This window comes from Chanodichthys erythropterus, chromosome 11 (genome assembly GCF_024489055.1).
Source record: "Chanodichthys erythropterus isolate Z2021 chromosome 11, ASM2448905v1, whole genome shotgun sequence".
NCBI classification, from domain to species: domain Eukaryota; kingdom Metazoa; phylum Chordata; class Actinopteri; order Cypriniformes; family Xenocyprididae; genus Chanodichthys; species Chanodichthys erythropterus.
This window is the reverse complement of record NC_090231.1, coordinates 20354809-20369124: the sequence shown is the minus strand read 5'-3', so window position 1 is coordinate 20369124 and position 14316 is coordinate 20354809. Positions and strand designations below refer to the sequence as shown.

General features: G+C 37.3%; 1 protein-coding gene across 4 annotated transcripts in view; it reads right to left on the bottom strand.

The window, feature by feature from the left end:
- The window catches only part of mtss1lb (MTSS I-BAR domain containing 2b), a 68273-nt gene extending 54465 nt beyond the window's left edge, over positions 1–13808 (bottom strand). For 3 of the 4 annotated variants that reach the window (XM_067402034.1, XM_067402035.1, XM_067402037.1), the window contains exons 1-2: positions 13373–13808; positions 19–80 (exon numbers count right to left, since the gene is read on the bottom strand). In XM_067402034.1, coding sequence (XP_067258135.1) covers positions 19–80; positions 13373–13456 — 146 coding nt within the window. In that variant the 5' untranslated portion in view covers positions 13457–13808. Of the gene's footprint in view, positions 1–18; positions 81–4702; positions 4744–13372 lie in introns of those variants that run through there. The other variant, XM_067402036.1, reaches the window with a different exon arrangement.
- Between the last annotated feature and the right edge of the window lie 508 nt (positions 13809–14316).

Sequence of the window (14316 nt, the reverse complement as noted above, 5' to 3'; positions counted from 1 at the left end):
GCCGGAGACTGAACTTACCGGAGTTGAGAGTGCAGCTTGGTGGCCTTGGCACTGAAGTCTTCCCAGACAGGATATGAACACTGCAAAAGAATAAAGATACAAGGTGAGTTATGAGTCTGTTACTTTGTGTAAATGTGTGTTCAATGTACAAGGCAGTAAATGTGTCTTTTTTTTTAAAGTTCAGTACATTGTTCATACAGGAACGTTCAAAAGTTTGGGGCTGGCAGGAATTGTTCATGTTTTTTGAAAGAAATATATTATGCTCATCAAGGCTGCAGTTATTTAAACAAAAATACAGTAAGACATAATATTATGAAATATATATAGATATATATTTTAAAACGCAATTCATTCCTGGGATGGCAAAGCTGAATTTTCACTATCATTACTCCAGTCTTCAGTGTCACATAATCCTTTAGCAATCATTTTAATAAATATGTTGATCTAGTGTTTAAGAAACATTTATTGTTATTATCAATTGTGAAAACAATTGTGCTGCTTAATATTTTTGTGAAAACTGTGTTAAGTTTTTTTTCAGGATTCTTTGACTAAAATAACAGCATTTATTTGAAATAGAAATCTTTTGTAACTTTATAAATGTCTTTATTGTTACTTTTGATCAATTTAATGCACCCTTGAAGAATAAAAGTATTGAAAAAAATATATACAATATATACAACATATATATATACAGTCAAACCAAAATGTATTCAGACACCTTGAACATTTTATTCATTAATACAGTTTATTCACTATAGTTTAAAAAATGGTAATAAAATATGACAAGATAGCAGAGTTAAACTGTGTCAGAAAAAAATATTCTTAATTATGTCAGAAAACACTTAAGCAAAACATGGTCAGGTCAAAGTGTCTGAATAATTTTGGTTCCAAATTTTTATCAATTTTACTGGTAATCCACTGTATGAAGAATGTTTGGGTATGTCAGTTTACTTTATTTTGCTATCCTCACTTACATAAATGAACTATAGTGTCCTGCACTTACAAGTAAAAATATATCAAAAAACATAAAAAATGTCTGAATAATTTTTGGTTTGACTGTATGTATATATACATACATATATATATATATAAATATATATATATATATATATATATATATATATATATATATATATATATATATATATATATATATATATATATATATATATATATATTTGTGGCATCCATAATACTAATAAATAGCATATGTATGGGGAAAAAGTGCCATCAGTAAGAATAAAAATAAAGGTCAATGTGAATATATTTAATTGAGTCTGTGTAGTAATTGCACCAGGGTGTTGGTTATAGATAAAACACTGTAGTCATGAGGGCCTTTACATATATAATGTGTATGTATCTATATGGATTTGATCATTTGCAGGGATGTGGTTTGTCCTGGGGCAGGAACAGGAGTGTCGCCTGACGATAAGGGGACGAGCCATGTACATCTCTGCCTAGTTGCCACGGAAACGCAGCAGACGAAATATTCTGTGTGAAGTCTGCTTTACAACAGGCCACGGGCTAAATGCAATATCACAGTAACCGAGCAGAAACTAACAAGCATGATGATAAGTACACACAATCTTGTGACTGTCATCCTGAGCTGTAATGGTGTTTTTCTCTCTATAATGCTTCAAAGATGTTCAAAATACTAGAACAGTAATATATTATGAAACTCTAAGATTCTAACTGATATTATTAAAATTTAATTCCTGAACTGTTCAGTTTAAGACTGAAATTAATAGACATTTTGTTAATTTTTGCAACACATCACAATAACAAAACATGGTGTGTTATAATTACTTGAAAAAAAAAATGTGGTGACTTAAAATATGCTACATGTGGTAACATTTAAATTAATTGTAATAAAATGTAAAAGTGTTATGCAGCATTACTGAATCAACCTAAATATGGTATGGTTAAACCAACAAAACTAAATTTAGCAGAAAGACCTGGTAGAAATAGTTCTTCAAAGTTAACAACTGCAGGTTACTGTTTACAGTGTGGTAGTAGCATGGTATTTTTTACATGACTTAGACTACGGTGTGTACACCAACTATCAAATATAAGCATGTGAAAATTAATTAGCATTTCATTAATTTTTTAATATCTTGGTGTGTTTCATGGAGGACATGTTATGAAGATGATATTGTAATCAGCTTTCAAAATATTAGCAAAAGTCATGAAGTATCACCTTGCTACTTCAATGTTAAGTATGTTTTTGAGATATTACACCCAATAATCTTCTACTATTATCAATCAGCATTCTCAGTGATCTCACTATCATTGTTTCCTCTCCACTTCCAGTTCTTTTAACAGTATCTCCATGAAGAAGCTCCTGGCCACAGCTGTCTTTGTTAGCATCTTAAGACCGCTGAGCTCAGTTGGGCTTTGAGCAGGGCAGATTCAGACCGCTGCGTGTCAAGGGGTGAAATTAGCCGCACTTCAGAGCATAGCTGGAGGTCAATACTGTGCTTAGCAACTGGAAGAAGGCCCCTCCCCTTCCTCATACACCCACACATTACCCAAATAGTCTCACCTTGCCCCACAGTCAAAAAAAGCAAGAACGATTTTGAGATGAAGAGAAAAGAGACTGACACATGGGGGACTGAAGCAAAATAGCCTAGAGCGCTGTTCGGATGGGATTTGTTTCATACATGACGTCTGGCTTTCTATTTTTAATTCAGGACGTCTGTGATTTCATATACCGAATCGGACAGAATCGGGATGTCTAATTTTTACTACGGTTTTACTCATTTTTAAGTATTAATTAATTATGAGGTTATGGATGATCCATTGAAATAAACAATCAGTCTCTCTTTATTCATTTTATTTACCATATTATGCTTTTTTTGGATATTACCTTTCATGTAGTGTGTTATATTAACATTTGTGGATGTAAAAGGTCCACAAATTTTCAAACATCAAAGTTCTTGTCTCTCAAAAGAAAGAACCGATTCTGAACTGCCTGAAATGAGTCGTCAGTAATTTCAGTCTTACTTCCTTCACAAACCTACGTAGGTTTGTAACAAATTTGCATAGTGCCCACCTATGGTCTTCATTGGCTGTCTGCGAACAACAGCTACTTTGACCCACCCTCAAACAATGTAGTTGTAGGAAGAGTTTAATTGTGTTGTCGACATGTCAAGAAGATGCTGTTTTCTGTGCTGGGAAAGCAAATCTACTTTCCATGCAATTCCAAAGGATGAGGAATTGATACAGTAAAACCAACATTACTGTTCATATCACTGTGTATACAAGTAATGAGGAGACTCCAGAGCTGAAATTCAGATAATAGGTAATAGGAATTTCAGTTCTGACATGTACTGTTAGCGGTAGACCTTTTTCTTTAGTTTATGGTAGGCTATGTGATGTTTAGTTTAGAAGGGAATCAAAATAAAAAGTATGTATCTGTCAAACAAGAGAAAGGAAAGGAAAGGAAAGGAAAGGAAAGGAAAGGAAAGGAAAGGAAAGGAAAGGAAAGGAAAGGAAAGGAAAGGAAAGGAAAGGAAAGGAAAGGAAAGGAAAGGATGAAGAACAGTACAGCACAGAGGACAGTGGATGAGCATAGATGGGCCCAGTCACTGGTGACATTACAAAAGCTGCTGGTACGCTGACAAAGATTGTGAGCGTCTCTCCTTTGATCCAGCATCTCATCCTACTTGCTTGATGTTTGCTAATTTGCTCTGAAATCTGAACACGTTACTCCAGAGGGGACCCTTGCAGTGTTTGAAGTGCTCTAATCTGCAGCACAGGACAGAGGTTCATCATCTTCGGGGGCTTGTGGGAGAGTGATAAGGCACAGGACCGACCCCCCTCATCCATCCCCGGACATTAGCATATTCACTAGGCTAATCCAATAGCAATGTTTCCAATTATGCAAATACTGTTAGCTGGCTCATTTTTACTAAAGTTATTTCCCATCTTTCTATCCCTGTCTTTATTCAGTCTCTTTCTTGACTTGCCAAGTGATCCACAAACAATTGGGTAAGTACCTCTCCCCAGCATTTTAGATAAAACATGCTCAGATGGGCCCTGTAAAGGAAGCAGGCTATTTTCTGTTTTGCCAAACCAAGTGGAAAAACAGCAATAAAGGTGCATTTTAATAAGGCCAAAAACAGCCAGAATCCTGGCAGATGATTAAAGCTAAAGCCATTTCATTCATTCCATATGCAACAGCACAATATAGTGATGCTACAAAATCTGCAAACATTACCACAGCCGGCAGCTGCTGAATTTGGGTCAATGACAATTAAGAGAAAAAATCTATAAATAAATAAATAAATAATCCGAAATGCCAAGTACCTAACTGTATAAAAATATCTAAATGAATTTAAATTGAGGAATTAACATTTCTGTCAAATAAGAGTAGTATGAAGTGTATTTGTGCATAGACCAAAGATGCATTTCCTAAAAGCATCGTAAGCCTAAGTAGATTGTAGCACCATTGCCACCAATAGTCTCTACAATCAACTTAGCTCCCGATGCTTATAAGAAATGCAGCCACGGTCCAGAGATACTTTAATTCCATCAACATTATTAAAAATCTTGGAGAATTACATTGTTCATATTAGGTGTATCAATTGCAGATGCAGAGCAGGGTGAACACGTGTATTGATAAGCCACTGCATTGTTTGCTCTCATTGGCCTTAAAGGGTTAGTTCAGCCAAAAATGAAAATTCTGTCATTTATTACTCACCCTCATGCCGTTCCACACCCGTAAGATCTTCGTTCATCTTCGGAACACAAATTAAGATATTTTAGTTGAAATCTGATGGCTCCGTGAGGCCTACATAGGGAGCAATGACACTTCCTCTCTTAAGATCCATAAAGGTACTAAAAACATTTTTAAATCGGTTCATGTGAGTACAGTGGTTCAATATTAATATTATAAAGTGACGAGAATATTTTTGGAGCACCAAAAAAACAAAATAACGACTTATCAAAGTGATGGCCGATTTCAAAACACTGCTTCAGGAAGCATCGAAGCATTGTGAATCAGTGTGTCGAAACTGCTGTTCAGAGCGCCAAAGTCATGTGATGTCAGCAGTTCGCCCTGAGTTTGCCGGTTTGACACGCGATCCGAATCATGATTCGATTTGCTGATTCATAACGCTCCGATGCTTCATGGATCTTGAGAGAGGAAATGTCATTGCTCCCTATGCAGGCCTCACTGAGCCATTGGATTTCATCATAAATATCTTAATTTGTGTTCCGAAGATGAACGAAGGTCTTACGGGTGTGGAACAGCATGAGGGTGAGTAATAAATGACAGAATTTTCATTTTTGGGTGGACTAATCCTTTAAATACGTTCTGTCAGCCATTATCCCAGGTTCTGTTATAGAGGTACAGGGCAAACAAACCCTGTACCTTGATAATGTGAGGAGGATTACATTCAATTGATTATAATGATGTGCTTGTAAAGGTCAGCACAACATGTTCAGGAATACTTCTTCCTCAATTTGAGCTCCATCATTGTCAGTGATCCTTATATAAATGATTCCTAAACTTCAGAACTAAAGTAAATGTGTCTGCTATGTAATTCCTCTAAACCAGACTATAAAAGTAACACATGCAACTAAAAGAGGAAGTCTAGCTCCAAAGATGTCTATGCAATCACCAGAGAAGACTGGTTTTGCTGCTATTGATCTGGCTTAACAAAGGAAGCCCTCTCTGGCATCATTCTTGCTAATGGAATCCCATGAGGAGCCACTGCCTCAGATCTTAAAGACACATTCTGTCAAAGTTCAAATGACTCATTTTCATTTATGCTCCTAAAATGAATAGCTCACTGCTGCCTTAATTTATCTTTTCTCCCCCACTGCTTTCACTGGTGATTGCGGAAGACAAAAGCAGAGCTGCATTAGACTAATTCCATTTCTACAACTGAATCCATTCAAATGCTCAAACAAAGGCTTGAGCCATTAAACAATAATTGATTTTTTATATCATAATTCATATATTTATCCAGAGTATCACTTTTGCAGCTGAACTCTGTTGTCAGCCTTTTCTTACTCTCAATGTCCAAGTTGAAGTATTCAGTATAGTTGTACTGTATAGCCACTTTTCCAGCATCCGGCCAAACCTTTCTCTTTTCTTAAAAGGTTCTATTCCGTGCCAATTTGGCCCAGCCAGTACGGATATGGTTTTATTTTCCACTGTGGTACTGATAACAGAGCTCTTAGGAATGTAATACAAATGTGTCAGTCGTTGCATTGGTAATGCAAGAGTTTATAGACAATATATGATGTAAAAAGCGACCGCGTTATGGAGGATGATCAGATTTTCTTTTAATTTTATTATTAACTTGTGTTTTCGTCGCTCAAATAATGCGCTTCAGAGAAACTGGTAGGCAGGCAACAGACAAGTGACCAATCCATGAATTCAGACATCACTAAACGCACTCTCCCAGCGTGGTTAACCAATGGTGATGAGAATTGTGGGCCAAGAACGGTTTGTAATTGTGCCGTGCCGAACCAAGCTCAAGTGAAAATACAACTTGAACCATTCCTTATTGTTCTTAGAACAGATCGACCCAATAGTGCAAAAGCGATTGCACTATTTTTTTGGAGCTTAATATGTTCTTAATATGTTCTACATGACTGTAGAGCAGTAGTTAGCTTCTTTGCAACAATAGCCATGTTTCCAACTATTTGTATGGAATTTTGGGATATTGCCTAAAAAATGCTGAAAGGAAATGCCAAAATGTGCATACATTCTAAAAATGCGCTCAATTGAGGCGGATACACTTTTAAACCATGATGGAAACACATTTACCTAATAAGTCCCTGTGCAAAAAACAAACCAAAAAAAAGAAACCCTCATGTATCTCATGCCTCAACATAGGATGTGATTGGGAAACTGAACTAACCAATGGATCAGTTTCGTTGCACAGCATATCAAATGTTGATTTAGTTATTCTGAAATGCCTGAATCTGTCATCAGAATGTTTTGGCATTGGTATGACCTCCCACAACTGTCTCAAAAGATTGTATTCACAAACATTAGGCATCCGAACGCAATATAACATGACAGCATTTTTGTTCTCTTGAACACATGGAATGAAAATGATGCTTTATTCATGAATGTTGTATGCTATATTTCAATTTTGCGCATAAGTTCAATTTGAAACTTTGGATGGAAAAATAGGTAATGGCATCTTACAACAGTGGGAAAACTAAAGACTTTTGTTGAGGGCTGCAGAGTCTGAGAGATTAACTGTCAGTGTCCAGTGGAGGGACACTTGGCGCTCTTTTTTATTGCCTTTTCCCTATCACATATTTTAGTAATCATCATAAATTATGTATAATTCAAAATCTTAAACACTCAAAATTCATCTTGTGTTTTGGACATTATGTTAACATGGAAAGTGTACTCTAAATCTTTTTTATGGGCTCAATTTTTTTAAAACTGGAACACAAATTGGTTAGACACATGGCTTTGATTTTTTTTTATATAAAATATACATTTTGTATAAAATAAAAAAGTGTTAAGTTCAGTACATTTGCTTTACAGTAAACTTAAATTTTCATTTTTTAAGTGCTTTCACTTCTCCAATATTCTGCTGACTATCTTATAGAAAGGCTTTAGATCTGTATTCCAAAGCATTCACAAATTACAAACATTTAAATTCAGATCTATGCTCAGAAAGGGGAAGACAAAATTAAATCAGAGTTCATACTTGGAAGGCTCATATGACTGTAACAAGTGATCCATGAGGACTGTTCCCTGATCAGCAGCTCATTAAGAAGTTCTTAAGAGGAACTCTGATATCATTGTTAATGTTTTCATTTGTACTATGTGAGTTGAGAAGCTTAAATGTAGGCGATAAATATTTAATTGTTCTATATTTATGTATTAGCTGGCCATCTATAATACTGTTCCCCAATATCAGTGTTAACATTGTGCTTTTAAAATGATCTCACTGATACAAATTAATCTACAGATTAATGTTAACACTGCAAAATCTGTATTAATAAAAATGTTTATGGGGTTAAATTTTGCACAAAATAAAATGATATTGCTAACAGATTGTGCATCATGTTTCTTGAAGACTATGGAAAATCACCAAACTTGAATTACAGTGGCAGACAAGCAGTAAATTGTTTTCAGATTAAACAGTGAGATTGCATGCTTCATAATTTATGACCAAGCTAGTTTACTTATTCTAACATTCTAATACAAACAAATTATAACACTTGGATGCTTTTTAGATAAAGGGGTCTAAAAAGAAGATTTGCTCCATTTGATTTTTTCCCCCCTCAGCTATAACTAATGAAGGGTCTATGATAGAACCTCTGAGACCTTGATATGCTCTTGATAAGACAATCTCTTCTCCTCTGTCACCTCCTCCACCTCTACAACGAGCAGATAAAAGGATGAATGGGTAAATGGAGGAATGCACGTATTTGGAGAACAGACATCAAGGGGCTAGTGGAAGCCGTGAAACGTGATTGGGTGTTCTGCTTCCGCTGGGCTCCTTTGAAGCGGCACTGATTGGCTTTGTGCCTTTGTGGGCAGAGGACAGAAGCTGCCAGTGTGTTCAAAGCTGTCAGGCCCTCAGTACAGTACACACAAGTCTTTGGTGCGAACGAACGAACGAATGAATGAACGAAAGATGGAAGCAAATCATTTCTATTTCTGACATTTACCACAGCAGTCTGAAGTCATGCCCTAATGAATAATGGAAATCACTTAACATGAGCGCTATGCGAGCTCCCCTTTTCTCTCCTCGTCTCTCTTTCTCTTTTTCTCATCTCTAATATAAATGTGTCTTTCCTTGAACTGCACATTTTCATTTCCCTTTCCTTCCAGTTTGAATCCTTCTCTAATATGTAACCATCAGTAATTTCTATTGTTTTGCTGATAATAACAAAAACATACCGACATAAGGATGAGAGCAGTTAGGTACAGACATAGACTGATTTGAGTGTATATAAACATATTTCTCTCTTTCTAACACACCCAACTCAAATCTGTTCTTGTTTTCCTGCCTCAAGTTCAATAAGGGTACTTAGTCTGATTGAAAGCTATACGACAGAAACCACTCAGATATACTAGATGTATATCCTTATGGTGTATGTAATTTAAAAGGAAAGGAGGTTACTGTGATTGACTATGAGTCAGAGAAATGGTGCAACTTTAATGACAGGGTTGTCATCAAGCTGAAAGAACAGGTGCCCTTGAGTGCAACAATATCTGTCTACAGCTCTGGCTAGAGCTATAGTGAGAAACAAGTATGTCTAGACTTGCAACGAACAAAAGACACTTTCACACAAATTCACTAACTTTCCTTTAAAACTTTGGTTTTTAAACACCAAGAACCAACATATATGATGATCCTCTTGTAAAACATAAAAGAAACTATAGCTAATTATTATTTAAAATATAATTTCAGACATATATGTCAGTGTCAGATGATCCTTCAAAAAATCATTATAATATGTTGAATTATAATAATAAAATGTTTCTTGATTATTCACATTCACAGACCTCCAAGGACCATTGCTGATCTCTGGGGTCTAGAGAGCAATCAGGGTATATATGCCTCTCCTGTCCCTTAATTGCCACTGCATTTAAAGCTCTCTGTTAACAGCCCTGATCCATTGCCATTAGGCTGCACCATGTGTGAAAGATAAAGCTCCAAAATGAAATGCAGTTTAGATTGATACATATTCAGCTGCAGGATCAGCTGAGCTTATAAGGCAACCCAGATGGGGCTCAAACCCACAATCCTCAGCTCTAAAATCTGATGCCCTACCAAGAGGCCACTGGGCTCATATAACAGTATTCCCAACAGCAAAGATCCCCGCTTTGAACCTGTGCCGTAAAATGTTAATTTGACACATATTTCAGTGCTTACCCATAACCATCACTCTTTGGAAGATTTTCCTCACGTCAGCAGACATAAGAGATGAGATGAGTTTGACAGTCCAAACAAAGACGCACTGAGTATTCCTGGAACATTGCCAAGAAAACTCGTCCATCCAAAACAAGTTGATTCATCTTTAACAAGCTTAACAAGGGGCCGGTGAAAACACATGCTCATTTAGATACCTCAAACCTGTTGTTCCCAAATTAAGAAATAAATAATGAGTGGACATGAGTTGAGTGGTCACAAGGATTCTCAGCCTAATTTCTTGAACAAAGCAGTAAAGGTCAGAATGATAACTATAATTTGTTTATCAGTAAGCCACATTTTCAGCTGTTTCTTCAACTATGGGCACTTCTGGCTATGTGGATGCCCTCTCATTTGTTTTATTTGTCCACTGATTATGTCCAACAGTGGAAATACATGCATCACAGGAGCATTGTGTTTATTTTTTCTCATTTATTTGTGAAAGTAAATAATGAAAATTCCCACTGCAGAGCCATTTCTGCCACATCTTGCACAATTTGACAAAATAACTTGACTGGAAATGAAGCCCCAAAAAAACAAATTTACCTTTATATTTTTTAATCACAAATCACATGTCACATTTCATCTCAAGTATTTTCCTTACACACTGCAAAAAAAAAAAATGTTTTTCTTACTGAGTATTTTTTGTCTTTGTCTCAAGTACAAATATCTAAAAATCCTTAAATCAAGATAGATTTTATATACAAGAAAATTACATAAGAAATTTAGTCTTGTTTTCTTGAAGGGAAAAAAATCTAAATTAACAATAACAATAATTTTACTAGTTTTAAGCAAAATGCACTTAATTTAGATTTTGTCCGCCAGCAAAACGAGACTAAATAGCTTGTCTCATTTTTTTTTTATTTTTTTTTTTTATAGAAAATGCATCTTGATTTAAGAATTTTTAGATATTTTGACTGGAAACATGACAAAAAATACCAAGTAAAAATTTTTTTGCAGTGCAGACACTTAATACAAAATGATCATTCTTATTTTTATAATGGGTTTTCATATTTTAAGACTGAAAGATTTTCTCTGGGACAACAGTAATGATGATCACCTAACAAAAAGAAAAGTAAATTTAGCTTAGTTTTATTTACATTTAAATTTAGTTTAACTAAAAATCAACCCCTGGAATATAAATATAATAAACACCCCTATGACCTCAGGTCCATTTCCAGGCAAACATTCAAAGGATTACTAAAGGCATAGTTCAGATTCAGTAGCCAGGCGGATTGAGATCTAGACCAAGTGCGTGAGTCTATGTGAGCGTCTCTACTCTAGGCTGGTATGCACGACTCAGTGTGAGGCATGCGAATGTAAACAGCAGTGATATACAACAGGTCCAGCTGGCAAACAGACAACTGTGTGCTTGTGTCATCATCACGTCTAATGCTGGTGTCCCTCTCGCTTGCTTAGGGCCCTTTCACCTAAAGAAGGGGGGTAAGAATGTGGGCCTAAATATGACAGGCCACTCCACTCCTCAACCCCTTCCGTCTCATTTCTCCATCCCCCTCCCTTCAAATCCGATCATCCTCCCCCCATGATCCAGAGCCATACTCATAACAACCCTTTTACAACAATGTCCTCCCAAGAACCAGACACAAAAACACACACGTACAGCTCTGCATCAAAATCAATTTGATGCTGATTTTGACATTTTTTCACATTCCCAAAAGAGCCTTGTATGGTGAGCTATTCCTTCCTGTTCCTATTTGACAGTAATCACTAACACTCAGTTACATTTTTCTCACAGGCTAGTTCCCAAACAGCACCCTGCAGATCTGTTGGGTGAAGAAGAGTGCTAGTTCAGTGAGCTGAATCTATACTTCATTGATTCAGGTGGGGAATTAGGGCCTCTTATTTATTCCAGTACTGTTAGGATCTCAGAGATGAAACAAAGAAGATCCAGCTGACATTCTGGTGATGAGACACATATGACAAGTGAGCTGTCATAGCCACAGGCTGCCCACAACCCACAAACAAAGACACGCAAAAGCAGATGCAGAGAGAAGACAGTGGTAGATTTTCAGATCTTGGCTCTTGAACAATAACTTCATTTTTGTTTCATTACTCAATGAAATGCCTGCACTTTCTTTGAGTAACCATCATAACATTGCTGAACTTTACTCTACACTACAGTCATCTGCTACAGTACTTTTCTGCTTTTCTCATCTCAATATAGCAACATGAGAGGCTGGAGAGGGCAAGCCGCATGTCTGCATTGGATCCACGCGACAACGGGTTCCAATCACAGAGCGAGCCTCAGCGAAAACCAGGAACAGTGCAGCATCTGAATCAACATACACCTTAAAGGTGAAGCCTGCATCTGTATCGCTTTAAGTCATTCACTACTGTGCCAGACACTGAAATGAGAAGCTCTGAGGCAGACAACCAACTGTGCCAATGCCACTGTCTGCTCAATAGACAGACATATAGGCAGGCAAGCATGATAGCTGACCCATATTTGCAATCCCTCATTTAATAGCAAGGAAGCAAATGGGACCATGAGCATGCTGGAGAAGTAAGAGTTAAATTATGAATGAGAAGAGAATATCTGTGTAAGCAGAGCAGAGATCAGATGCAGATGGGGTGGGTGTGCTGTTTAAAGATGTTAGATCTGAAGACAATCACGTCTGTTGGTCAATACAGTAAAACAGCAGCTTGAAAGCTTCTCAAGAGAGAAGTCATGTGGTCGCTATTCGGTCTCACTGGATGAACCTGCATGAAAACGAGTCCCAAAACCCGGTCAGCAGACATTCACAACGATTGTGTGCCCTTTTCACGGTGCGGTTAAAATATGAAACCCGACTGAAGATCGATACGGTGTTTTCACGCGAGCGCGGCCGCTCTTTTACGCTCATAGACCTAATGATATGACGGCACGCTGCGATCCGTCAGACAGACGCAACAAATATCACGGTGTGTGACACGGAATGGCGCGCGGCTGCATCTGCTTAATCAGCAGCAGTTCAGTCCGTTTCCCCTTGTGGGAGTGAAACCCCCTCCATTTCCACTCTACATTCCCGTGTGGATACAGTGTATTCAGCCGCACCGGCAATGTATCGAGCTGGACGATACACAACATGCCTTCATAATATAACGAAGCCATAGGCCTGTATACGTATGTAGACATTGGTGGATGTGTGTATCTTTGTATTTATGAATATCTATCTATCTATCTATCTATCTATCTATCTATCTATCTATCTATCTATCTATCTATCTATCTATCTATCTATCTATCTATCTATCTATCTATCTGTAAGAATAGTGAATGTCATACAGCGGTAGTTCCCCTGTCATTTAGGTCTTAACGTAAATAGGCGATTGTATATTGCATTATGTTTATTTGCTCAAAGCCACTTTAGTGATAAAGGGTTTCAGATTTTCACCATCTGCATGCTGGTCACGCTCTTTAAGAATATATACGGTCTCAAGTGTTTAAAGCGTCGTGTCAAACCTCTCACCTTCATATCATTGACAATCGCCTGGAATAATCCACCAAGCGCCCCGCACTCCTTCTCCACAGACTCCACGTTTATATTATCCATCTTCAGCGAATACAGAGCAAAAAAAAATCCTTGTGTTAAATTACTTCCACAATATCCCGAAGAGAGAGCTAAAAGCAGGAGAGTGTTTGTGGGCGAGAGCTAAATTTCAGCAAAAATCGCTGTCGGTTTGCTGCCCAGAGGATTGAGGCAGATGATGGGAGAGACGAGAGAGAGGTGGGTTACTCTCTCTCTCTCCTCGGCTCCGAATCTACTCTCCGCGGTTGGAGGAGGTTAGGCTCGTGGATGGCCCCGCAATAGTCACGGTCATCTTCGGACAACGAGGCGGAATCGAGCTGAATGGAAGTGAGAAGCGGAGAGTGTGTGTGGAGCGGTGCGTCGTTGCGCCACCCGCCCGGCAGAGACTGGTGATTGAGTGAACTGAGCAGCAGCAGCAGCGCAGCGCGAAGGGGCTAGTAACTCGATCTATGCGAATCGTATTGGGCAGAACTGTTTCTCTTGTCACATGGAGGCCGGAGGGAGGAGAGATAGGACACAAACACACAACACACAGACCAAAGCGTGTCATTCGGTCTGTACAGTCTGAATGTGAAACTCTGAAAGACATTTTCATAGGATTAGCCTATATAATACATTAAACTAGAAGCCTATATAATTATGCTAAAATTCTATTCTATTCTATTATTTATAATAACCAATTATTATTAGACTAAAAATATAAATATAATATAAAAATTATTGTATATTAAACATTTTACATAATAATAACAATAGGCCTTATTATTATTCCTGTTATAGTGCATATTGTTCTGTGTATCCAGTCGAGCATGAGGAGTGATTAGCTATTAAAACTATTAAAAGATAGTTAGTTCAACGTTTTCCAAACAGTTTTGGTGACCATT